Source organism: Phytophthora cinnamomi, assembly GCF_018691715.1.
Source record: "Phytophthora cinnamomi strain GKB4 chromosome Unknown Contig109, whole genome shotgun sequence".
Taxonomy (NCBI): Eukaryota; Oomycota; class Peronosporomycetes; order Peronosporales; family Peronosporaceae; genus Phytophthora; species Phytophthora cinnamomi.
Genome location: NW_027151042.1, coordinates 233,183 through 259,013, shown reverse-complemented (window position 1 = coordinate 259,013; position 25,831 = coordinate 233,183). Strand labels below are relative to the sequence as shown.

Below are 25,831 nucleotides of genomic sequence, written 5' to 3'. Positions count from 1 at the left end.
CCACTCGCGTACACTGATACCAATACCAACAAATCGACCAAACGTGTCCCGAAACCAGTCGTTTGTTGCTGACACCTGTGTGGTGAGGTTGGTGACGTTAACCCGAGTTTGACGTCATCTCGCGATGCCATCGATGACACAATTGCGGGGTTCAGCCAGTGGCACTTTTACGCTAGTTATTGTCAATAAATGGGTCAATATTAAATTGTAGTCGTAAGGTCCAGTAATAAAAAATATATTGAAAAAATGATTACTTATTGTATTGCACTCTTCTTTTTTTTTCGAACTCTGGGACGCGGGTATTACAGCGTTATTCAAGGTGGCATACAAGAAGAAGCAACTCCACTGGGTCCACAAGCTGCGCTAGCCGGCTACCATCAAGTAACCTGCACGCGATCGACCAGCTCCAAGCTATGCGCTTGAGCACTGCTATCTGGCGTGATGTAACAGGCAAGGAGACGATCAAGAGGGTTTCCGTCATGCTGGAATATGCTATCTGGGCCCCAAGGACACGTCAGACAATGCGGCGAGCTGCACCTACGGACGCGACGTCGGTGTAGGACCCTCAAGTTTGATCACCTGCCTTAATACATTCAACTGTAGAAAATGCTGCGTGTAGCCTTGTCTCGGAAGTGAGAGCACTGCCTGTACCAGTGCTTACGATGCAGGTGTTCCCAGCCAAGTCACAGACGACCTAGCCAATTGCCGCCACATTACCACGAATCGAGATATGCGGACGCTATGTTTTGGCTAGTAAATAGCGCAAGTGTAATGGGGATAAGCAAAACGTAGTGCATTATATTATCCGCTACGTGATGGGAGCATATAAACACCGAGTCATCTCTTGGTACAGCCAGCAAAGCCTCTCATTTGTTTCCACCTAGCAACCACGGGCAAAGGGACGGAATTTCGGGTAGTTGCTTCCAGCCTGTTGATCGCCGCAAGCGCCGTTAAAAGCTCTTATGCCAGTATCGGGAAATTCGGGGACGATGCAGCACTTCTCATTGCCCTTCTTGTTACGATCGATCGAGCCGCCTGCCGTGGTGCAGGCGTTTTGGGTGAAGTTGGCGGTCAGGAAACCAGAGTTCTCATAGATGATGCCAGAGCCTTCACCTCTGGTGTCAGGGACTCCTCCAGCACACTGTAAGCGTGCTGGGCCAGCACCGTTACTGATGGCAGAGGTCAGTAAAATGGTATGTACGCGTAGGTATCGACCAGTACTTACACGGGCAACAGCAGAGTGACGAGGGCAGCAATAACGATCTGGAACTTCATCTTGAGTGTGTAGAGTCGAATGTTGATGCAGGTGGAGTGTTCGAAAATGATCCTGGCTGGTCGACCCCGCGTCGGTTATTATTCTTCCGAGCGCTACGAGGAAGTTCGGTACGATTACACGAACACTGTGCAGCAATGCCAATTGCAGAGGATGACCCTCAATTGTTTGCGGACTAGATTGCCATCTGGAGGCAACTTCAAACACGAATCGACTACAGTGTCTCAATGAGGAATTTCCATAATACAGTTGAAAAGTACTGTTTTGTTTCCCAGCGAGTGCGGACAAATGCAGTACTGATCCAGTAGTTGCTAAGTTCGTTCATCAAAGCAAATGCATTTAGCCGTGGCGTGTCGCCCGCGCCTTCCTCTCCTCGTTGACTGGTGCACCCAGATGAAGTCAACAGCTTCTCGCTCGAAACTCAATGTTTCTTGCCATGGGATGTTTTGCGAAGGCTCCCCATGAACTCGCGGTAGCCCACCTACTGAATCAGATAGTAGACGCTTGTGTGAACCCACCGCATTAAGTACATACTTAACTACAAATACACTACAAATACATGTGCCAATCTCAACATCTATCATGTCATCTCCCATCTCCCTGTAAAATCACATCTGCTTAGATTCCTCCTAATCTTTGGTATCACGTCGCTCGCGCACGCGTAGCGCATAGTGCGTCCAAGCCAGGTGTTTGGTTTAGCTGATGTTGGCGCACGTAATACGGCCCGAAGCGTTTTTCTCGACTCGTGCGTTATATGGTACCCTACCCCGTATGCTCGGTTGAGAATGAAACTGACTAAATTTGATTGGCCCAGTGTTAGATCAATATTATCCAATCATTGTACTGTTACCCTGTGTGATCTACGTGTGGTTCACGACTCAACGATATCTGAAGCACTGATCAAGAATCCCCCGTCCAGCAATGGGGAGCGAAGCTGGACCAACCCACCAAGCCCCAGTGGCGCGTAACCTTACGCCAGAGATCGTGCAGGCTTCTCCCCCACCACAACAAGTTTTATTGAACGTCGGAGCACCCAGTGCGCCTGCCATCGTCCAGGTCGCTGGGGAGCAGCGCGGGGGAGAAGCACGTCGAAGCTGGACCGGCGCCATGTCAGAGGAGGGAGTGTTGTGAGGGGGAGTGCTGTGAGGGAGAGTGCAAATGCTGGGAGTATGCAAATGCTGCAGTGCATTGATTGGCCAAAAGTAGTATATGCTTGTCTACGCATGCGTTGTGCAGTTTCGTTTTTGTAACGTCCTGTTAACCAATCAGATCACAAAGTGTCCGAAAACGCATGCGTCCGCCTCGGTTGAGAACCGGCCTTAGTGGGTCATTTTCTTAGCGGTTGTTTTGGGGATTTGAGGGCCGTGATATCCATCCCCGAGAGCCAGTTTCACTGTCGGATGCTCTAGCTGCTCCCCTCACTGCAGCGTTATTAAGGGTTAACACAGGTACAGACAGTATCTACTGATCTACTGTACTATAGTAGATCACTAACACTGTGATACTGTACCTAGATTCATTTGTGCAAGGAATGTAGGCGAGTACCACAAGTGCACTACTTTCCATCGTACCTTTATTCAACCAAATTTCTCTCCTTGTGTTCAAGAGACCATGTGTACTTTGCCTCCGTGATACTGTGAACTCGGAACAGTTTCACGAGGTTCATATTATACCCCCTGTACCTCGTGATACCTCAAGCCTGGGTCCTATACATGCATGTTACTGGTATTCCGCACCTGGCTTTGTCGACGATTATGCAAAATTATGCGATTATGTTCGGCGAGCGTAATCGTGACAGTGAACGTAATCGTCAGACCCCGCCTGGCTCTCAGAGTCAGAGAGCCAGGCGAGGAATAGCACCGAGTCGGATTTAATACTTACTCATATAAGTACGAATTATTTTTGATTGGTCAGATCGGTAGTTGAGTTTTCAGCTTAAAGGCGTAAAAAAAACTCGTATATTATCTTGTCGATACAGCGTTCATACTTCGGTTTATCACCTTTTGGCTGTATGTGCCTACTGCACCAGAATCCAGCGATTATGGTGATACCACTTTTGTTTAATATCGCTGAATATTAGCGATGCTTCGCAAAAAAAAGCTTATTCGCACTTTACGTGCTCGCAAAATACACGTGATAGTTGGGGCGGTGTTACGAAGATTGTTAGGGAAGCTAGAGTGAAGTGTCGATTCTTAAGTGGACCAGAAAAGTACCGGTATTATGTATTCTGTGTTGCTGCTGGCATTTCTCGCACTTCCTTTCGAACGCCTCACTGGTATAACATTTGAGGTGGCCAACCATATTAATATTGCTGGGTCAGCATTCCACGCGTCAACCTTCGTTTGGGGTTGTTTTGGGAGTACTGTAGTTGCCGTTGAAGCCGCCCCTCACAGTGTGAGTCACACCTCTCTGTACCATTCTTTCGTTACATCCGTGTTCCGCACACAAACCTTCGACATTGTGTACCAGACCGAAGCAAGCGGCAGTCATGGGCAGCTCCGACGATAGGACTTCCTTGCCCTCTTGTCGCTCTGTGCGCGGCCTCACCGCCTCCTAACCGCCCTCTCGTGCGCTCTCCCTCTCACTGCAACCAGCCACGGCCGCTCACCGCAGAGACCAAGCGCAAGAAGCATCAACGTGATGTTCGGCGACGAGGACTCGGGCGACTCTAGCGACGACCAGATACCCCGCAGTGCATGCCGCACTCCACCAGCAAGATGCCGACCACCGCCGCCCAAGCCCTCGGCCGTCTTACTCGCCAGTGGGCTGACGAGGTTGCCAACCTGCTCGCGGCGGCAGTGCGTCGGCTCTTGGCTACTTGATGCTTAGCAGCAGATATTTACACTAAACTCTCCTAACGTCCTCCTCTATATCATACTGACGCGCACGATGGATTCGCTCATGCAAGCCTTCATCGTGGTGCAACCACCAGCCAAACCACCGCAGCCGCCGAAGGACCCTCAGCACCACGGCGATCCAGCGTTGATGGAGATCAAGGCTGCAATTGGAGAGGAGACGCCGGCGACTCACTCGCCCGCGTCGTCTGCTTCGGCCTCGCCGTCCCCAGTGCAGGAGCAGGTCGATCCCCAGCAAAGAAGGAGCGCGTCTTCTAGAAGCGAAAAGCGACGCACACGATCCGCAAGGAGCAGAAGGCGGCGCTGGAGAAGGAGTTCGAGGTGCTGCAGGCCAGACTCGAGAAGATCAAGCTCCAGGCGCTCGTGCAGCAGGACGAGGCAGCCAAGTCGTACCACGACCGAGCAGTGGAGAACGCCGTGCTGTGAGATCGATCCAGGGGGCACAACCTGAGCGACCTGCGTTTTGTGGTTACGATACCAGAACCCCTAAAAATAAAATTTGGAGCCACTACTCACTTTCATAGGATCGTACTTATTCCGGGCACTAACCCGTTGCTGTGATATTTTTTGCGAGATTCAAATCTATTAGAAATAACGGTTGTATTGCGATATAGCTTCGTCTACTATCTGAAAAATCTTGCCCTGTTAAAAAACGCCTGTACTTGCATTTCATCAGTTTTCTGAGACCATGATTATCATACGCAGACTATTGTTCTACTACAGCAGGCGGACTTGGAGAGCGATAACGTGAAACAGAAACCCGTCAAGGGCGAGACCCCCCCCCCCCCCAAGCGCGTGAAAAAGGCCCTCGTCGATGATGCCGGCTGGAAGCCTTCAGCTGGAAGAACAATCACTCCTAAGGCTACCATAATTTTGGCGAATTTACGGCCCTCAGGGTCGGCATTAATTCTGTATCATACCGAATACATTTACCGTAGCTCAGAAAAAATGCTTAGCCGCATATTGAGCGTCATTGCATGATGAAGTTCGATATAAAAATAGTTGTAGGCCGTAATAGTTAGGAAAATGTCAACATAGTTTATATGGAAGGCGATATGAAGATAAACGAAACATGTTTGGTAGAATTTGTTTTCCGAAGATGCTTAATTAAAAGGTATGAAAGTGTGTGGCAAACGTTTGTTATCGATTGGGCATTTTCAGGATTTTCTCATTTTGTAAAAGAGTAGCGCTTTTTTTCGCGTGAGGATCGCGGGTTTTCAGCGTGTGAGTTGGTAACCGTTCCTGGGTATTCCCCGTGTGACCGCTGTTTTGGGCGTGCACCGAGTTTTCCGCGTGTGATGAGATTTTTTACGTGTAATAATATGTTATTGCAGACATGTGTGTGGTATCACCACTAAAGTCAAGTACAAAAGTCTATTGCGATTTATAGGTCGGAAACTAGAAAAACCGCACCACATCGGATCAGACAAACGAGTAGCCAGACCGAGCGGCGAAATTCAGAACATGTGCGAGCCATTAATTGTCGTATGGCTCAACGACATCAATCCCCCAGTAGTAGTTGCCGTCTTTAGTAAACCAGGTCACACAATTCCATCAAAGTTTCTCGTCGATGTGCCACTCTCGTCCTCGATCACCAGCGGTACAAGAACCTACCAGTTTGTAGGAAATCCTGGTGTGGCTGCCAGTTTTGGCAGGAGCTTAGGAATTGAGTTCTGGCCTGTGTACGTCGAATCTTGCTCTCCACCCCTTGATTGTTTGCGAGGTTGGCCAAGAGGCCTCCGTGCAAATTGAAGCCGTCAGAGAATACTCAAAGTAGCTAATATGTGAGAGCACTGCCACCCAGACACATGAAACGCCTTACAGTCGCACCGATACTTCTGTCTGATGCGTAAAATCTACAAATACAGTTGACAAACGACAAATTAGTCATTACGTCATGAATTTTCGCAAAATACAACGGCGGCAGAGCATACCTCCGATTCGGGCCAATATGGTGAATCCTAACTGTGCCTAAAGGCAAGTTTACTTCTACACGAACAAGGTGTAGAGATAAATAGTGAGGGTAAATGTATCTGGATGACCGGATACGAGAAGGTATAGTATCAGACTAGGATATTGTATGCAAATAGTTAATCTAATATAAAGGCAGATGTAGGGCAGTTGTGGAGGCCACGTGGCCTCCATCTGCTTGAACTGCGGGGGACGGCACTTCTCTTTCAGCCGCCCTCCCCCAAAGTCCTCCGCGCAACGGATAAACTGGTAGCACTTGTTGGTCCCAGCCTCTTTGAAGCCCATGCCTCTGACGAACGCCCAACTTCGGGCGGAGATCGATAGACTCACCCAAGCGATGGCGGACGGCTCGAAGGTCCCCAGCCATCTGCCCAAGTTCACGGGGAAGCGAGGGGAAGACGTGAGGGAGTGGCTCTTTCAAGTGGAGAACGCGTGCCGAATCAACGGCGTCGCGATCGAAGACGCGAGCACACGCCTTCCAGGCATCGCTGGATCAACGATGGAGAAGCCGGCATCCGGCTGGTTTCTCCACTGGTCGTCGACGACTCGAAACGAGGAGCACACGTGGGGGATTTTCTGTGAGCATTTCGAGGCGTCGAACTACCCGTCGGTACTCCGCGAGAGGCTTCAACGCCTCAAGCAAACAGCGGACATCGAGACGTACAACGGCGATTACTCAGCACTCATCTTCCGCGTGGAAGGTATGAGCGTGCTCGACCAAGTCTTGAACTACGCGAACGGGCTCAAGCCCGGACGCGCAGCTACGTCAAGCTCGAGAACCCCGAGACGCTGAGCGACGCCATGGATCTGGCGGTCAAGTACGAGGTAACCCACTTCGTGGAAGAGGTGCGCGACCGTCAAGTTTACCACGCCAAGACGAAGGAGCGGGGCGACAACGATACACGCCAAGACAAGCGCTCGAAAAGGAAGCCCTTCCGCGGGAAAGGCCGCCTCAAGCCGAGATCGAAACCCAGACGCTCGGATGACAAGACGTGTTTCTTCTGCAAGAAGCCTAGCCACATCAAGGCCGATTGTTTCGCTTGGAAGAGGGAACAAGCCAAACAGGGAAACGACAAGCCGCGTCAGTGAATGAGGGTCCTGGCGTGGTCGAGAAGGTAGCCGGAACAGTTAAGCTTGATAATATCAGCCTTAACCTTCTGTGCGAAAACGCTCTGGTGTACAAGTCGCGTCCACTGTTCATCGTATCGGGAGAAATCACCGTGAACAACACGCGCATCAAGACACATAGCATGTTGCTCGATAGTGGTGCTACCACCATCTACGTGCCGAGAAGATGGGTCAACGAGCATTGGCTCAAGACCACCAAGTTCAAAGACAAGAACATCCGTGTCAAACTTGGAGATAATCAAATCATCGAAGCTGCACTGGAAGTGTTGCTACTAAACACCGTAATAGCGGGATTAGACAAGGCGTACGAGTGCGTCGCCGTCCTCTATGATATCCCCGACGAGTTTGACTGCATCCTAGGAATTCCATTCTTCGAGGATATGCAGCCAAACGTGAACTGGAGAAACCACAAGATCCAAGGAACCGCAGTTGAAACTCAGCGAGCCAAGCGAGCAAGTGAGGTCGGCGTACCGATCGAAGAAAGCGGACCGGTGAATGCCTCCGGGCTTCGGAGATCTGTCGAGGCGAAAGGCCTGTCGCCGAAAAGACCCGATTCCTGTCGAGGCGCCGCGCTGGAAACGGATGTGAAGTCACCAACCAACCTTGTTCGTGATGCTGCGTTGAGTAGCGCCCCAAGTGTTGTTTGCGAACAACAACAAGAAGCTTCAGTCGGCGGAGGTCCGACGCTAGAAGATGGCGAGAGGTCGTCTTCAAATAAGGATGGAGTGCTATTAGAAAGCAACAACGTCCGGGGAAAAGACACCATTGTAGACAAGATGTTCATGATGGGTGTTGTAGATGAAAGCGGTGTGCAGACCGAATTCATCACGCGAAGAAACTTCGGAAGGTTTTGAGGATCAAGACGAAGACTCCAGAGGAACCAGACTTCATGTTGGTTCTGACGAACGACATCATCAAGAATGTCGCACGCTCGCTGGAACGGCGTGACCAACCCGACAATGTCGGAACAGCGAAGGCGCAACGTTATCTAGAAACAGATTGGGAGCGTTTCCGGTCAAACACAGCTTTTGACCTGTTGACGGAGTATAAGGACACGGTGTTCCGTCCCGAACTCCCTGAGGGTCTTCCAGAGAAGCGAGAAATCGAGCACCGGATTGACGTGAAAGACCCAATCTTGCTATGTATCGACAACAGTGGCGGCAGTCGCCTGAGCAACAACGCGAGATCGTGCTCTGGGTTGAAGACATGGTGAAGAAGAAACTCATCAGGCCAAGCATCAGCCCACATGCCGCGTCAAAGTTCTGTGTCCAGAAGCCAGTCGGATGGCGGATTGTTCATGACTATCGGTACTTGAATTCCAACACAATTCGCCAAAGTATCCCGATGACAAGGAAAGAAGACATCCTGGACGCAATGGCGGGAGCATACTGGTTTTCGACGATGGATTTGATGTCAGCGTATTACCAAGTCCGCATGCGAGAGGAAAACATCAAGTTTACGGCATTTCAAGCGCCAAACGGACTCTGGGAATATCTTGTGCTACCCACGGGAGTCTGTAATGCATCACCAACAATGCATCGCTTGACTTCGAAGATGTTTCGTGGGATGGAGAACACGAAGTCGTTCTACGACGACATTTACATCTTCACGAAGTCGCCGCGGATCGAAGAGCACTTGGAAGCGCTCCGAAAGACGTTGGACATCTTACGTGACAATAAGCTGTACGTCAAGCGCTCCAAGTGTGTCTTCTGCACAGACGAGATTCCTTGCCTTGGAGATTTCGTCGGACGGAATGGTGTACGCATAGATCCCGACAAGGTACAGACCATCAAGGACTGGCCCGTACCGAGAACGCAAGAGGAGCTTCACAGTTTCCTTAGCTTAACTGGTTACGTTCAGCGCTTCTGCCCTGCCTTCGCTACGCTGACAGCAAGCATGTTCAATCTCCTCAAGAAGAAAACCAAGCGAAATGCGAAGATTCACTTCGACGACGAGCAGTTGAAGAATTTCAAGGAGCTGAAGCGACGGCTTTGCAATCCACCGGTATTGTATCTGCCAGACTTCACCTTGCCCATGCATATTCGCACAGACACTAGCAAGTTTGCTGTCGGAGGAGTTTTGTTTCAAGTCGTCGACGGTGTAGAGCGGCCGATCGTTTACACCAGCAGGAAGATGAAGTCAGCAGAGCTGAACTATCCGACGCAGCAGCAGGAACTCTTAGCCATTGTTCATGCTCTTGCTGCTTTCCGGATATACTGCTTGGACAAACCACCGATCGTCGAGACGGATCACAAGAGTCTCGAAGGACTCTTTACCCAAAAGATGGCAAATCGTCGTCTTGCGCGATGGTATGACATCCTCGCCGAGTACCAGCCCACGTTCTCCTATCTACCAGGCGCGAAGAACGGTATTGCAGATGTCTTGAGCAGACGACCAGACTTGCAGCCAGATACGAAGTTCTTCCATGACTTAAGCGTCACCAGCTTCGACGACACCTCCTTTCAGCTGGAGATAACGGAAGTAACAACGGATGGCGACCTGGTCAAGGATATCAAAGCAGAGTACGCGAAAGACCGCGAGATCCGAGCGATCTTGGCAGCAATCAACGATCGTGCAGAATCGGAGAAGCACCGGAAATCCAAGCAGCAGCGGAAGATGTACAGGCATTACACCAAAGCAAAAGACCTGTTGTGGTATCAATCTCCAGTGGATGATGTTCCTCGGCTCGTAGTCCCGAACTCGCTGAAGCTTCGTCAACGTATCATCGGCGAATGCCACGAGTCCAACTACGGCGGCCACACCGATGCAGAGCGTACGTATTTAACGCTAGCGCGAAATTGGTACTGATCCAAGATGTTCAAGTCGATCCAAAAGTACATTGCAGACTGTGAGCCGTGTCGACGAAACAAGCCGCGGTTGACGAAACCACCAGGACTGCTAGAACCACTCCGCATCCCAGATGAAAGATGGCGTTTCATCTCCATGGACTTCATCACAGATCTACCACTCACGATGAGCAACGTAGACTCGATCTGGGTAGTTGCCGACCGCTTGACCAAGAGATGTCACTTCGTGCCGACCACGAAAACGGTAACAGCAGAAGGTGTAGCTCGCTTGTTCATCGACCACATCTGGCGACATCACGGAATGCCAACAAGCATCGTATCCGATCGAGATCGCAAGTTGGTGTCTGCCTTCTGGCAGCACGTTTTCAAGTCCATCGGAACGACGCTGAACATGACCGTAGCTCATCGCGCGCAAGGTGACGGCCAGACCGAACGAATGAATCGGACGCCGGAGGAATACCTTCGCAGTTTTGTCGGGCCTCAGCAGAACGACTGGGATCTTCACCTCGCTAACGCAGAGTTTGCGGTTAACGCGACCGTGAACGCGAGCACGAAGATGTCTCCCTTCGAAGCCGACCTGGGGTATATTCCCTTGAACCCTCTCCAAGTGTCATCGGAGAAACTGAAGGGGATACCCACCAGCAAACGCAGAGCCGAATTCCGAGAGAAACAGGCCGCAATACTCTCGCGATGTCGTGAAGCTCTGGCACAAGCCCAAGAACGGATGAAAGACGTATACGACCACAACCGGCACGAGCAAGAATTCCAAGTCAGCGATTGTGTGTACCTGAGCACGCAGCATTTGGACCCGAAACACACAGGGTTGCCAAATTCATCGAAGTTGGGGCCGAAGTGGATTGGACCTTACAGCGTTGTCCGCCGCATCCACAACCATGCCTACGAGCTGAACATCCAGTCCGGTAACAAGCTCCATCCGGTCTTCAACACATCGGCATTGAAGCCTTACCACATACCAACTCGACTCTCCAGACCCAAGGACGTCGCACTCGCGGATGGCAGCATCGGGCAGCTCGTAAACCGGTTACTTGGGAACAGAACGCGGAAACGACGCACCCAATTTCTTGTGGAGTGGGTGAGTGAAGATGAACCAACATGGGAGCCCATTGAAAATTTGGGGCAGATCCCAGACTTAATTTCAGCATTTGAGAACGAGAGGAGAAACAACCGTCGAAAACGAAAGAAGCGAACTTGAAATCACGAATCAAGCATTACATCAAAACTGCTGGAAAAACTGCTCCAACTTCAAGCGCTTGGACGCATTCTTCTCACTGCGATTCGGACGCTTGCCATGACGTGATGTTGCTTGCGGGGCAAGAGATAGCAAGTGCATAAGGCGCACGCTGTCGATCCACACCTGGTCCATGAACTTTTGTACTGTGTAAGGCGGACTTTTGGCTTCATCATATCCGTCAAGGACTTGGATTTCAGTCGGCGACGAAATCACAATGACGATACAATGTTGGAGAATGTCGTCACCAGCGCAAGTCACGTACACTCCAAGTGGAAGAGTGTGCACGAACTTCTTGAAGTGATTGATGTCTGGAATGGAACCTTTGAGACGCTTGCGAAAGAGAAGATCGTAATCAAGAGGTATATCCAGGCCTTGAAGATATTCGTAGAACGCAACGGCATCACCACGACGAACGCCGTACTCCATACTGCGGGTGTGGTGTTCTTCAAAGTCGTCCCACATCTCCAAGGTCACGAGAGACGGTCGTCCCAAATAGGCCAAGGCCATACGCACAGCATCCAAGTAGCAGAGTCCAGACTCGGAAGCTGTTGCTCCGGAGAACGCAACCCGGTGATACTTCATGAAGCACACGGAGGACCGGATTCTTTCCACTCATCGACTTGTCTGGTAAGCTCTGGGTAGTCCACCAGATTTTCCATCCACACCCAGGATAACTGGTGGGGCTCGCCACTCCATTGCACGAGGTAGTAGCGATGAGGAGGATCCCCCCCCACACACGTCGTGATGGTGGCGAAGCAGGTACGTCTTATTGCGATCGAAAGACTCTCCTGGCTTGTAATAGTTCTTCCACCCAAGATGAGGATTCGTTGCGGGAACCGGTTGTTGCGGCGGGTACCGCAACGGAGGCTTTCCAGCACGACAGAACCTCTTCAATCTGCGCTGACCAGACGACGCATCAATCAAACCCGAACAGGAGTCGGCATCAACACTTGTGGGATCAACCATCCCGACATTTTGTGGCGATTCATGCGAACTTAGCGATGTTTCCTGCGAACTTGGTGAAGATGCATGCGCACCTAGCAACGGCACCACTGAGGACTCCACAGCATGCACCAACTCGTCCATGGCGAGAGTGACATCATCGGGTATGGTCAGAGCAAGGCGCTCAATAGTGTCCGAGGCTGGGAGTTCGTGACGTTCAACAACGTCGAGGCGTTCAGCAATGTCAGAAACAGTGGTCACGGGGCGCACTGTAATATCAGAAACGGTACTCTCCGAAGGCACAGCAACATTGTGAGCGACAGCGACGGCTTCATCCCAATCAGCACGCGCAGCGGCGCGGTCAGCACGCTCGGCATCTTCAGTAGGAGACGTGGCAGGCGCCACGGTAGCCGGCAGCGATGGCAGCGCGGCCACAGAAGGCGCGACAGGGAGCAGCGATTCGACGGACGACGCCAGAGCGATGGCGCTTGGCTCGGCGGTCGACCCAGCGAACGCCACTGCAGGCGACGCAGCGGCGGAGAAGCGCACGACGAGGAGCCCGAGGCCGAAGGCGTGGACCGAGCAGCAGTAGCGGAGGTCTCCATCAGACGCGGAGCCGGCCACAGCATTCTCAGCACCAGAGGACGACCCAGCCCCCGACGAATTCCAAGCCACGGCAGCGACGAAGTCCAGCACAGCAGCAAAGAACTCCAGGTCACAGCAGCAACGGGTAGACGGCCAATCAGCGACGGGTTGACAGCCAAGCAGCGAGGACCAGCAGTGGAGGTCCAGGCGGCAGCAACGGCGGGGACAGCCAGCGACGACGACCCGCGATTAAGATTCGAGAATGTCTACTTGGAAGGGGGTGAGTGTATCCCGATGACCGGATACGAGAAGGTATAGTATCAGACTAGGATATTGTATGCAAATAGTTAATCTAATATAAAGGCAGATGTAGGGCAGTTGTGGAGGCCACGTGGCCTCCATCTGCCTGAACTGCGAGGGACGGCACTTCTCTTTCAGCCGCCCTCCCCCAAAGTCCTCCGCGCAACGAATAAAGTCAACGTCCTGAAAAATCTCCTGTCTCTCTAGAACTTCACCTAGATACGCTTTGAACGTTGTAGCTCTGTCTTCGTCGACCCGCGCAGGCTCGAACTCCAGGGAATTTACTTGCCGAATAGTACCAATGCTTCCAGTCTCTAGCTAAATACTCCTCTTTGAACCAGGCAGCGATGTCATTTTCTTTGAGTTTGGTCCAGTTCTTAAGAACGAGAACAGACAGAGCACGAAATTGACCGGGGCAACGAGCTTTCTTGAGATAGTTCACCTGTTCTCGCACGTTGCTCTCGTTGTTCTCCTTGTTCTTTAGCAAAGCCGTTTTATCGTCAGATTGGTGCTGAGATGATGCCAGTAGGTAAGTAGCCTGATTCCCGCCACTTGGAATCTCTTGTCAATTCCTGTACGAGGTTTGTCTGCAGCGGCGATTCTGTGAAGCCGACCACGACCACCTCAAATATTCCGGGTCCATTGTTTGGAACCAATATTTGAGCCTTGCGATCGCATTCATCATGAGAGCTGCAATAAAGATGCGTGACAACTTTGGTAAGAGTCGTGTAATTGTGTTTCTGAATAAATCAAACCCGCTCCGCGGTATCAAGTTGAATTCTTGCCTCCTTGCGCGATGAGAATATCCCCAAACACGCCAGCCGTTTGGTGCTGTGTCAAATGACGGGGCCGTATCTGTATTGGTCTCCTGGAAACGCATGCTCTCACCATCACCCCCCCCCCCCCCCCCCCCCCCCCAGGGTGGCTACGGCACTACGTCGAAGTCGTACGACGAATCGCTGTCGGCCACGTACTCGTCTTTCCTTTCGGCCGACGACAAGAATTGGATGAGTCGTTGAGCACACAGCAAGTTAACAGCGCAGATAGTGTACTGGAGCTCGACCAGGTTGTGAAGAGTATTAGCGCAAGAAGCTAAAGTGGCTAAAAGTGTACCATCGTTGCGAAGAATGCAACCCCTCCATGTATAAATATCCCCACCCTCTTAACGCTGATACTATGGCTTGGAATACAGCATGTCCTAACCACACGCGAGGAACCTGCGCCTGCGGACACCATGCCGCACGCGCAAAACCCAGCCACACGCTGAAAACCACGACCAAACTCATCACACGCGATAAACCATAAAATCACACGCTGTAAAAGGCCATACCCTTTGTAAAAGCCCTCTAGGCGTGTCCAGTTCTGAGCGAGACTCTCTGTTAAGGTCCTTGTTGAAGTGTCAGCACGTGTACTTGTTCACACTGCGGGTAGGTTTGCTGGGGTCTTCGCGTCCCGTGCTGCACTAGCGAGCTTGTAATGCCTTGCCTGGTCCAAGTGAGTGCCAGCCAATAAGATAGTCGGCGATATAATCACTGGTCTGCAGACAGGCGGCTCCATTCTCTGTCATTCCACTTCTCGATGGACAACACAAACTACGTGCGGGGCATCTCGCTGCTCTCGAAACCCTTCACTCCCGCAGAGCGGATGGAAGCCCAGCATTTGCTCCATCATGTGAACTATTACGGCGAAGCTGAGCTACCATACAAAACTTTCTCAACCACTGTGGGGACCAGCACTCTGCGTTCGGGCAATATCTTATCGGAAACGACAGGTACGGTGCACTACGGCAAAATTCAGCTATCGACGAGCTCTCCGCCCGAATGTTCTGTCTTGTGCGTTCTTACAGGTGCACGTGCTGTACATTTAGGTGCTGCAGTGCACGGATGAGTTGCTAATAGTGAGCCGATCGAAGAGAAGGCGCCGACCTCGGTTGTCGGTGAGGAGGTTGGCACTATCGAGAACGAAAGCACGACACTTAAGAAGAAGGAGGTGAAGTCATTAGCCTATGTGTCCATGAAGATGGCCGCGCAGGAGGGTCATGCTGCAGGTAAGAGCCAACCAAAGGTGCGCCCCGTGAAGGCAAAAGAAAAGCAGGCAAGAGAATGAAATGGAGTAATGCAATGATTGCAGAGCTCCCACGACTTCGTTTTAAGAATGACGAAGTTAAGAACCAAATTGATGGTTAACTCTCATTTTGATCATATACAGAACAGATCGGGTTTAGGAACAGACGTAGACATTTTAGCAGGATCTAGTTTAAGATCGGGAAATGACCGGTAGAGGTGACACGTAGCGCCAGCGGCCGCTGGCTTGGTGTTCAGTTGGCAACAGGAGTAGGCAGACTGAGGTGCAGGCAGCTTCGGCGTGGAGGGCGCGATGGCTGACCCAGCGTGACCATCTTCGGTGAGCAGTCACCGCTGGCGGCTGCAGGCGCTGTGGCGTCGGAGCCCCGCCAGGAGCGCACGACGTGTTTCTACCAAGGCTACAAATACACGCGCGCGTCGGCATCGTCACGTAATATCTCGTTCCGTTGCTCTAAGTTCGTTCTGGGTGCAAGGGGACTGTGGAGTTTCGCATTGACTGCATGGGCTATTCCAGTGTGCGCTCGCACACCTGCCGAAACGAGCGCGTCGCTAGCGGTCTGGTTGATGTCCAGGAAGACATGAAGGAGATGGTGGATACACTGGCTATTAGCGATGTTGCCCAGTTGGCACGTCAAATATGGCAGGAGTTGTGCAGTATTTTTACGGGAATGATAACAACAAGGGGACGCCCGGGCTTTCTGAGGCTCAGGTTATTACACGTGTTTTTCAAGCAAGGTCTCACCACTACAGTGGTGACGTTCATGGTTCAGTGGAAATTCCACCCCTATCACTAGCTCTTAACGAATCGGTCTCCTTTTTCCAATTCCATTTCGTTTCCGCCAACCCCCAAGCCGTGAATCGCCCAACACGCTTGCTCGGCTGGGTGCCCCCCGTGTTGCTGAACCTGCTGCGCTACAATAATGTGTCTATTTTTATTGATGACATATTTAGGTGTGTTCGAACCAAATCCCAACAATGTGTGGAGTTCATGGTTCATGACCGTGCGTCCGGCCTCTTTGTTCCGGTGTTCTACATTCTAAGTACATCGCGCACCGGCAACGCGTATTGGGATATGATACATTTTGTCGTGCAAGCTACTGACCAGCAGCTGAGCCCAGCTGAGATTATCTGCGACATCGAATCTGCGTTGGTGGACGCAGGGCAAAAACAGTTCCGCGATGCCATCGTGTTGGGCTGCTTGTTTCACGTGAAGCAAGCCCTGCGACGTGCGATGAAACGCTATGCTATTCCTGATGACGAGTGCAATGTTGCGATGACTCGAGGATTCATCGACATGTTGACTGTGGCCAACCCTGATCACGTCAAGTTGCTTGGTATTGCGTGGGTTCAGCTGGAAATGAAACGCCGTTGGGCTGAGCAAGGAATTCGGTACTCGTTGCCTAAGTGGCACGAGGTTTGGGAGTACTTTCAACGAACGTGAGTTGATGGCTATTCTGTCGAGCTTTGGAATGTTCATGGGATGGATAACGAGCTATTAGCGCGAACAACCAATCCGCTAGAACGCTTTAATCGCGTTCTCAATACTCGCTTCCCTACCCCACACCCTTCAATGGCTACATTTGAGACAGTCATCAAGCAGATTTCGGCTGACTATGTTCAGCAACTGGTCGACATTTTGCTGGACGCGCTCGCCGCTTAGCGCGCGAGACTATCGTGCTGCCCAACGCGGGTTAATCTGCCGGAGGAGTTGGAAAACACTACGGAGTCGGGCCCTGTTGCTTCGTCATCTGCTGCTGCAGATAGCAAATGTAACCACTGTTAGCACGGATATAAGCCTGTAGACCAGCTAACCTCAATCATATACCTGCCTTTTGCCTGTCATCTATTCGTGCGGTACCTGTGCATTCACTGTAATTCTTGCCGTCGCTAGCTATGCTCAAGTGCTCTTCCATTGGCATTATGCAAAAAAACTGTTCATAGATCTGATCAGTTCTGTATATGATCACAATGAGATTCCACCGAATTGACTCGGCAGATACAAAAATCAAGACAGCCTTGGCATGGCAGTTCTTCGCCAGCGTTCTCTCGCAGACATTGGGAGTGGTCATAACGCAAGACCAGGTAACGGAATGCTGACAGTGTACTCATTATTTAATCTAAGCTAGTCGATTATGGACTTTGTTTTTAATCAGGTTTCTCAGTAGTACAAGAAGCGGAAGTGCCTCTACCAGAAGGAGAAACGCGAAATGAAGAAGACAGGATACAATTACTCCGTATGAAAAGAGGTTGACGATCAGCTTTGGGCTATTCTCATTGATGATTTTTCATCTAAAGAAGGGTTAAGCGGTGATGTCCTCGCGGACACGAACGGCGACATGGAAGCGGAAAGCTCGGACGAGAAGAACTTAGAGGAGAGTAGCGATACCACCGACAACGCGAGAGCTCATGGTAAGGTTGTACCTGTTGCAAAGCTAGCCCATGCGATGGAAACGGGTATGACGGCTATTGCTACGACTGTGGGCAGTCGCTCTACAAGCGATGAGAATTTCCGGGCTCTCGTCGCAGCGATGGGGCACCAAACCCGCGCTTTACAAGCCCAGCAGCAAGAAACGCGCCGTTTCCAGAACTGCAACTGTAGCTGCTGCAACTGTTGCTGGAGAAAGAAAAGTAGTGCTTATCCACTGTAGATCGTAGATCGTAGGGAAAAGGTCCGAATCTACGCGATACAAGTAGAAGATTAATACATGGAGTTCAATATGTGAAATCCCTGCGATTAATATGTTGTATGTTTGATATCCATAACGACTGAGTCGCGAACAAGAAGGTTGTGCAGAACAGCACAACCAATTACCACCTCGCAAATACGTGATGAGGATTTCTGCTCCGGCTTGCCTAACAACACCCTGAATCGATATTTTTCGCGCCCGAACGCGCATTCAACCACAATTCTGGTACGAGATTGTACTCGATTGTATATCCGCTTGCAACGGTTATCCACCGCCTCCGACGCTGGAAACGGGGTTAACAAATGTGCCTAGATTTTATAACCTGCCTCCGCCAGCAAGTGTTTACCTGGTTGCATGTAAGACGACATTCTAGAGAGTATGTGAATATTTTAGAATCACAGCGTTTCAATTAACAAAAAGAACTTACGGCTTTCTCACATCGGAACCATTCCACAGCGACAGATCATTAGTAGACCCCGCTCGAATTGATATTGACCGAAAGTAACCGCGATGGTCCACAACGGCTTGCACATTGACTGCAGAAAAAAAACCCTGCAATACCAGCCCTCAAGGTCGCGAGGCCGCAGGATTCTCACCGGTGTTCCGTCGACCGCTCCAATAACCTCGAAGCCCTTCTCGATTTCAGGTCTATCGCTCGGCAGTCCCATAACAACATAGCAAGAAGCTAATTCGTTCAACACGTCTAATGTGTCGTTGATATACACCACAGCCCGCGGTCTCGAGATTCCAAGCATCGATGCGGCGGCGTCCATTGTACATCCTTGAGCTAAGTAATTAATTGTCAAGGCTGCCCTCTTAATCAGTTTTGTACGGCTGTTTGCAGCGGGTTTGTGGGGCCAAGCATCACGTAGAACCTTGTAAATGCGAATGAAGGACACCTTATCCATCCTTAGCTTCTTATGAAGCCAGCTTGTACTTGTTGCGTTCATGGCTTCCTCGAAAGGTGTGTTCCGAAATGTCGAGGTTCTTGACGGCGGGGCGCGCATGCTGCGCTTGTCTACTGCGGCAATCATGGTGGTGCTCGCACATGTGCCAGTCACCACAGCAATCAGTGCTGCGGTTTCGTCGTCCATAGCACTCTGGCACAAATACGGCTGGCACGGCAAATTTTGGTGTTCTGAAAAACTGGCGCTCTGGAACTTCAACCAGCCAAAATGGTACGGTGTATCTGTTTCGTTGAGCCAATCAAATTTAATGTTGCGAATAGCTCAGAACGTGTGCTGGCACTTGAACAATGGCGTAATGGTACCGACCTGTGCATGGCTACCGATGGTGGCTAACCCACAATGATATGGTCGCGGGTTCAATTCCTACTAGCTGCACCTTTGTTTTGTTTGGCGTTGGCCGGAGCGCAGTCGACCAACTGGGACCCACCATAAAATCCACCGCCGCGTCGCGGCGGCTACAATATACATGGCGGTAATTGTTATTATTGTTTAGCTTGAAATTGCATTTTTTATTACAGGCCGACGGTGGGCCCAATACTGTATTGGCGGATCTCTGGCGTCAGCAGCTCTCACACTATACCTGACGGGATCCATCTTTTTTGGAAAAACTAATAAAATGCCACCACCCTTGCAACGATGACGACCAGAAAGAGCCCATGCCGAAGAGAGGCAGGAGGCCTACCGCGGCACGTCCGCGATTGCGGGACAAGGGCAAGATCTAGCTTCAGAGGCGCAAGATCCAGAGCCTGGAGGCGGAGCTCAAGACACTCGAGCATTCTGAGCGAGATGATGCGAGCCCCGAGGAGCGCCAAGCAAACTCGCTGTGGAAGATCATCGCTATGAAGCAGAGCGAAGAGCGGGAGAAGGCTGAGGCCCAAAACAAGGCGCTTAAAAGCCTGCTGAGCGCGCAGCACATTGACCACGTCGCTGTCTGGCGTACTCAACGAGTGCACTAGTCTACCGGCCCCGGAGTTGGGCCTGAATATTGCTGTATTACATGGCAGAGCCAGAGAATTGTGTTTTCCACTTCAGAATTGTGCTTCCGGTATACCGGTGCATATCGGTACATTGGGGGTGACTACACCGCAGACCAACCGATGGACGCGTGGCGTTTTCCCTCACTTTGTCTTCAGACCAACAAGCAAGCAACGAAGAAGGGGGTTACTTTACCCAGCTACGCCATGATTACCCGCGGGACCACCGACCAAGCCACCCCCAGCTCCCCGTCATCGAGGGCCGTGACGGCTCCATCGGATAGCGAGCTCCCTGCGGCTGCTGCTGGCGTCGCTCCTCCTGAAGTAGTCGACGTCACGGGTGTGGACGAGCCGTGGACGACGGCGCCTGCGAGGCGCACGTCCGAGCCCGCACCGCTACGCACGAGCAGGCGGGCGACATCGAAGCCGGCTTCTGGTAAAGCTATGGTCGACGCCCGCACGGGCAAGAAGAAGGTGTCGAAGCGCGCCACGGTGGCATCGACTGCGGGGACACCAAGGAAGCCTACGGGTGACAGCGGCCGCGACTCCGACTCCGACCTGGAGGACAAGCCGCCGGCTCCACCTGCGAAGAAGCCGAAGAAGACGGTGACCTCGGCGAAGACCAAGCAAGCCAAGGCGGTGGCGGTCGTGAAGCGTCCGGCGGCTACGTCGAGGTCCGGCGGCAGGTTAGACCTACACGAGTACATGGCATCGTTTTCGCCCGGTACCGCAGTCGAAGAGAGCGCCGCGACCGAGGACCCCGCGGCTCAGGCCAGTTCAACCGCGCAGGGAGTCGTAGGCCAGCACGACCATGCTGTTCCCGCTCAAGTGCAAGCCCTGCAAGCCGAGATCGAACGGCTCCGTGCGCTGGTAGCCCGGCAGGGCGTTGGCCAGTTACCAGTGGTCCCCGCCCCAGCCATGCATGCAAGTCCGGCGGCTCCCAATGCCCCGAACAGCAAGGGCGAGATGACGCCAGCGGATGTGTGCTACCTCACGACGGCAAACTTCCCGGACGGGGCGAAGAAGGCCAAGGGGACTACAATCCTCCGCAAGCCCACCTGCTGGCCGCGAGTCGTATGTTCCGTGCCTTCGGCACGGAGACAGGTAATCCCCTGTCTGCGATGTCGTTTGTGTTGTGGTTGCGGGAGCTCGAGTCGACCAAGTTCCGAAGGGAAATCGGCGCGCGAGCTGAAAATTTTCCGCGAGACCGTCGGTTTTCCTAATCGCTCAGCCCCGCCCGACGCCAAAACACCGTGTCTACCGGGGAGTCAGGAGGACTGTACCGGCACCGGCACCGGCCAGACGGGTATTTTGACCTTACGGTCCGGGTTGGCCATACAGCCACCCACACCTCAGACTATACAGTCCGGGTTGACCATACAGTCACCCACGGCCATACAGCCAGTACCGGCCATACAGTCAGTACATTCAATTAAGCATATGCGTAGAGCGTCAGCTCTGACTACATTGCAAGATGTTTCGTGTGTATCACTTCATGAAAGCGAGCTGAACTCTGCTACAGAATCAGTATCACGGGCAGTCACGTCGCCGGGATTGGTGTACCAGTCTTCGAGCCGCGGCGTCAAGTTCCCCACTGAAGAAGACGCCCGGTTGCGTACTGGAACTGCACCGCGACCAAGCCACCTGCGCCCGGTCATTAGCGTCAAGGCTGCAACAGCGATGTACTCGAACGCTCGTGAAAGAAGCAATCTATTGCGAGTTACTCGCAGAGCCACTCTGGCTCAGGCTATGGCGAAATTGGGCGTTACGCTGCCTCCGGACAACTACCCGCTGTCGCGACCGGGAGTGGCAGGGCCCGAGTTTCTTCTTGATACTCCGCTGCGGAAGGCACTATCGGAGTATGCACGGCGGTCGGGCGCCTCCCTTCCAACTATTGTCGAAATGGTGCGCGGGCAGACGGTTAACGACTACCGACCAAACAAAAGCTTGGTGCCAGTTGTGCTGAACGAAGTGTGCAGGGGTTACGAACATTTGGAAGAGCTCCAGGTATATCGTTCATGGTGGTGTTGAAGTCCGGTTAAGTAAGACGCCTCCGCGGCAGGTACAACGGCCACCAAACCACGGGTCAGCGAGAGACCGTCTCAATGTGCTCCGCAAGAACATCCGCAAGGAGCAGGACGCAGGGCGATGCCTGGTTCTCGATCGGGACCTCCTCAAGCAATGGCCCGGGATAATCATCAGCCCCTTCGGAGTGGTCGACAAGGGTGGCGAGGACACCAATGTTACAGGTCGAACGATTCACGATCTGTCGTACCCCGAAGGCACCTCCATCAACGACTGTACGGACCAGGACAGCATCGTTAAGCCGGAGTATACACATTGCGACGCGGTGGCAACCGAGATCCTGAAGTCCAAGCGCGCCCACCCGAATGCTCGTGTCTGTGTGATGGCTGGTGACGTAGCATCTGCTTTTCGAAACATCAGCATCCACAGCAACAGCGTGTATCTTTTCGCCGGGCACATCGAGGAGGACGATGTCATCGTGATCGAGCTCGCAGCGCCATTTGGCTGGACCGGGCCCCCGGGGTTTTACGAAATTGCTGGTGGTGCCGTCGCTTACGTGCACGGTTCTCACACCACTGACACGATCCCGGATGGTTTCTTCAATTATCACTGGGTTGGTGATCACATCAATGTGGCTGCGGACATTGGAACATCCTGTGATGACGCGAATCGGTCGCTAAGGTATGCCATGGTAGCGGTCCTGGGTGCTGACGCTATTAACGCTAAGAAGTTCACCGATTGGAACACACGACAACGCGTACTGGGCCTCGTATTTGACTCTGTGGCGGAAACGGTGTCTATGCCACCAGAGAAGATACTCAAGGCACGGGAAATTGTGGCGGACGCTTTCGCCGCCTCGTCGCTCTCAAGGCAGGCCTATCGGTCGCTGATGGGTAGTATTCGGCATGGGGCAACATGAATCCGTGCTGCACGGCCGTTTCTCCAGCGCCTGCGCCAGCACGAAAGTCATCTACATCATTTTCAGCGTGTCCCGGTTACACCTGACATGCGACAGGATTTGCTATGGTGGTGGCGTGTGCTCCACACACCCCAGTTTAACGGTGTGTCGCTGGAATACTTCAACTCTCTCCCGGTATTGAAGTTGAAATGGACGCGTCAGATTACGGCCTCTGCGCGTTGGACGTCTCCTCGCAGATGGCTCTCACTTACCAGTTTACGGACAGCGAACGTGAGCTGATCGCAGCATTCAAGGATGGAGCGCCGAACGGGTTCGATATCAACTTCCGCGAACTACTTTCATGCGCTTTCGCGGTCCACGCATGGGGACGCTGTTGGGGCTGCGGGGTTCCTCGCAACGGACGCCCTTGTCACGTCCTGTTTCGTATCGACAACACCTCTGCCGTCGCTTGGCAAAACAAGCTCGCCTCGCGAAACCCACGCGCCCAAGTGATTATCCGGCTCTTATGTTGGTGGGAAACTTCGTTCCAGCTCCGGTTTTCATCATTTCACGTGGCCGGGACCGACAACGAACGCGCAGACGCTGGCTCCCGCATCGCCGCTAACCCATCGTATGCATCCAAATTTTCATAACTCTCGGCTGGTCGCAGGTATCAACGACGGTGGATAGTCACGGTCTGACCGACATTTGGCTGCGTATCTCCGAGCGCACTCCGTTGCCGACTCCACGTTCGATCAATACAGGCGAGCGCTGACCAAGTGGACGACCTGGACGTCCCACCATGGTATAGCCCCTCGCTTGCGGGCATGCCTCTCGCTGTCCAAGTACAGCACATCTCGGATTTTATTCTTCACGGCTTCCAGTACGGCTTCGGGTCCGGGGGGCCCATTCGCAGCGACTCGATAATGGCGGTCCTCCTCGGTGTTCAACACTTATTTGCGGCATCCGGTCATGACTTCCCAATTTCACACCCGCACATCCGTATGCTGCTCAAAGGAATCAGCCGCCTCGACTCACCACCGCGCCGAAAAGCACCAGTGTCGATCGGGCTTCTTGAAGCGTGCTTCCGCAGCCTCGCGATGACTGAACCATTTGAGCAAGCTCTATGGGGGGTCATGTGCTTGGCGTTCTTCTTCCTCCTGAGGCGATCGGAAATCGTAGCAATCGCCGGAGGTTCCTTCAAGTGGTTTGCCGTTCGAGCTCAAGACATCGCAGTTCTAGACGTGGAAGGTCGGCCAACATTGACTCCTTCGAAGGCACAATCGGTGTGTATACGCTTGATCGGTTCCAAGACCAATCAAGGCGGCTCCTCCACAACAGGCATGCTGTCGCGTTCTGGGCACCCATTCCTGTGTCCCGTGTTTGGTGCCCTGATCCTGCTCCGAGTCCGTAAAAACCTGCCCACCGACATACCGGCCGCAGTGTACCTGGACCGCCGCGGAAAGCCGCCCTGCATTGCAACGGCCGACGTGGCAGAAGCTCTCAAGCGAGCGGCTACGAGCACAGGTCAAGATCCGCGATGTTTCAGCTCGCATTCTCTTCGGTCCGGCGGGGCAACTCACATGTACCGATCTGGCACGGACGCCATCACAATCCAGTTTCACGGCCGTTGGGTCTCCGATGCGTTCAAGACCTACACTAGGCTCTGCAAGGAGTCGGTGGTTACCCTGGCGGCAAGCATGGTAGCAGGCCCAAGGGGCGATTCGACGTTGCATTAGTGGGACTGACCGCATGACCATGTGGGGGCACCGCTCTCCTCGTCCCTTATCGGACTGAGCTGATGGTCATTGCATAAGCCCCCATTACTGAAACGTCGTTGAACCCCCAATGTATTGTATTCCGTCGCAGAGCCAGGGAATTGTGTTTTCCACTTCAGAATTGTGCTTCCGGTATACCGGTGCATACCGGTACATTGGGGGTGACTACACCGCAGACCAACCGATGGACGCGTGGCGTTTTCCCTCACTTTGTCTTCAGACCAACAAGCAAGCAACGAAGACCCGCCTCTCCTCGTCCCTTATCGGACTGAGCAGATGGTCATTGCATAGGCTCCGATTAATGAAACGTCGTTGAACCCCCAATTTAGTGGAAATAGTCGTTTAGCAACGGTGCACGCATGAATGTGACAAGATATTAATCCTACCAGTCCGTGCTTGACTGCGACTTCCGGTATCGATTAAGGCTTAGTTACCTATTAGCTATGTACTATGTATAGTGATGCGCGGAAAATACTAAGGCAAAGTGGAGTTTTTCACGCAGTCGAGGCTCGAAGCCGCACGCGACCGCTGAGGATGAACCTGGCGAGCACGTTCTGCGCCGTGATCATCCTCTTGAGCACCCTGTTGTCATGCTCTGCACGCTGCCTCTGCTGACGTCGCTTCGCTGCGATAGCTTTCCACTGTGAAGTCGTGTTTTGTTCCTGTGAGTGAACGGCAGAGTCTCCGACCCCTTGTCCGGCGCGCTGCAGACCGGAAAGCGCCAAGCCCAGCGCCCGGATCTCGCGACGCAATCGCTCAATCTTTCTCTTGGTTTGCAGCCGTGGGCGGGACGAGTGGGCCACGTTAACTACCCTCCTGTCTCCATCGCTGTGGATGCTGGAGCTGGAGTCACCGCCATCGAGAGTCTCCGCCTTCATGTAGGAGGACGTGTATTGCACGGTGCAACCTTCAGCATCTTTTTCGTCCTCGACATCGAACAGCGACAGAATGTCCGCGACGAAAAACTGTTCCTCGCCCTCTCCGAACCGGAATCGCATGGCTGTCTGTACGCGTGTGAAATGCGGAATGAGAGCATGGGGACAGCGCTTCTAACGGAATGACTTCTTCTTTTCTTCTCCTTCCTACATGTTTCAATAAAGCCGTCGTATCAATGTTGGCAAAAAAAACTCCAATCATCTTGATTGGACTTTTTTAACAGTAAACATGATTATCATGTGGACCAGTATGGTCTCAAAACATACGGATATGTGCACCACACCATTATGTGCACATCAATAATTGATGTGCAATTATTGTCTTTAGCCGTGGACGGCGCAAGCTGCGGGTCCGCGCGACCTAGACGC

At 52.5% G+C, this 25,831-nt stretch overlaps 5 protein-coding genes across 5 annotated transcripts; 3 read left to right on the top strand and 2 right to left on the bottom strand.

Moving 5' to 3' along the window:
* Nucleotides 1–880: 880 nt before the first annotated feature.
* Nucleotides 881–1,275, bottom strand: IUM83_19337 (small cysteine-rich secretory protein SCR99; the record flags this gene model as incomplete). The annotated part of the gene is made up of 2 exons (XM_067944383.1): nucleotides 881–1,169; nucleotides 1,226–1,275. The coding sequence occupies 2 exons, from the start codon at nucleotides 1,273–1,275 to the stop codon at nucleotides 881–883; spliced, it is 339 nt and encodes a 112-aa protein (XP_067782176.1).
* A 2,887-nt stretch (nucleotides 1,276–4,162) lies between these two features.
* On the top strand, nucleotides 4,163–4,554 carry IUM83_19336 (Phospholipid-transporting ATPase 2; the record flags this gene model as incomplete). The annotated part of the gene is made up of 2 exons (XM_067944382.1): nucleotides 4,163–4,351; nucleotides 4,417–4,554. 2 exons carry the CDS (start codon nucleotides 4,163–4,165, stop codon nucleotides 4,552–4,554), a joined length of 327 nt encoding a protein of 108 aa, XP_067782203.1.
* Nucleotides 4,555–19,598: 15,044 nt separating this feature from the next.
* On the top strand, nucleotides 19,599–19,808 carry IUM83_19335 (uncharacterized protein; the record flags this gene model as incomplete). Its single annotated transcript, XM_067944381.1, has 1 exon — nucleotides 19,599–19,808. The coding sequence occupies one exon, from the start codon at nucleotides 19,599–19,601 to the stop codon at nucleotides 19,806–19,808; it is 210 nt and encodes a 69-aa protein (XP_067782199.1).
* Nucleotides 19,809–20,033: 225 nt separating this feature from the next.
* On the top strand, nucleotides 20,034–22,770 carry IUM83_19334 (Secreted protein; the record flags this gene model as incomplete). The annotated part of the gene is made up of 2 exons (XM_067944380.1): nucleotides 20,034–20,930; nucleotides 21,889–22,770. The coding sequence occupies 2 exons, from the start codon at nucleotides 20,034–20,036 to the stop codon at nucleotides 22,768–22,770; spliced, it is 1,779 nt and encodes a 592-aa protein (XP_067782204.1).
* A 2,251-nt stretch (nucleotides 22,771–25,021) lies between these two features.
* Nucleotides 25,022–25,525, bottom strand: IUM83_19333 (uncharacterized protein; the record flags this gene model as incomplete). The annotated part of the gene is made up of 1 exon (XM_067944379.1): nucleotides 25,022–25,525. One exon carries the CDS (start codon nucleotides 25,523–25,525, stop codon nucleotides 25,022–25,024), a length of 504 nt encoding a protein of 167 aa, XP_067782198.1.
* Between the last annotated feature and the right edge of the window lie 306 nt (nucleotides 25,526–25,831).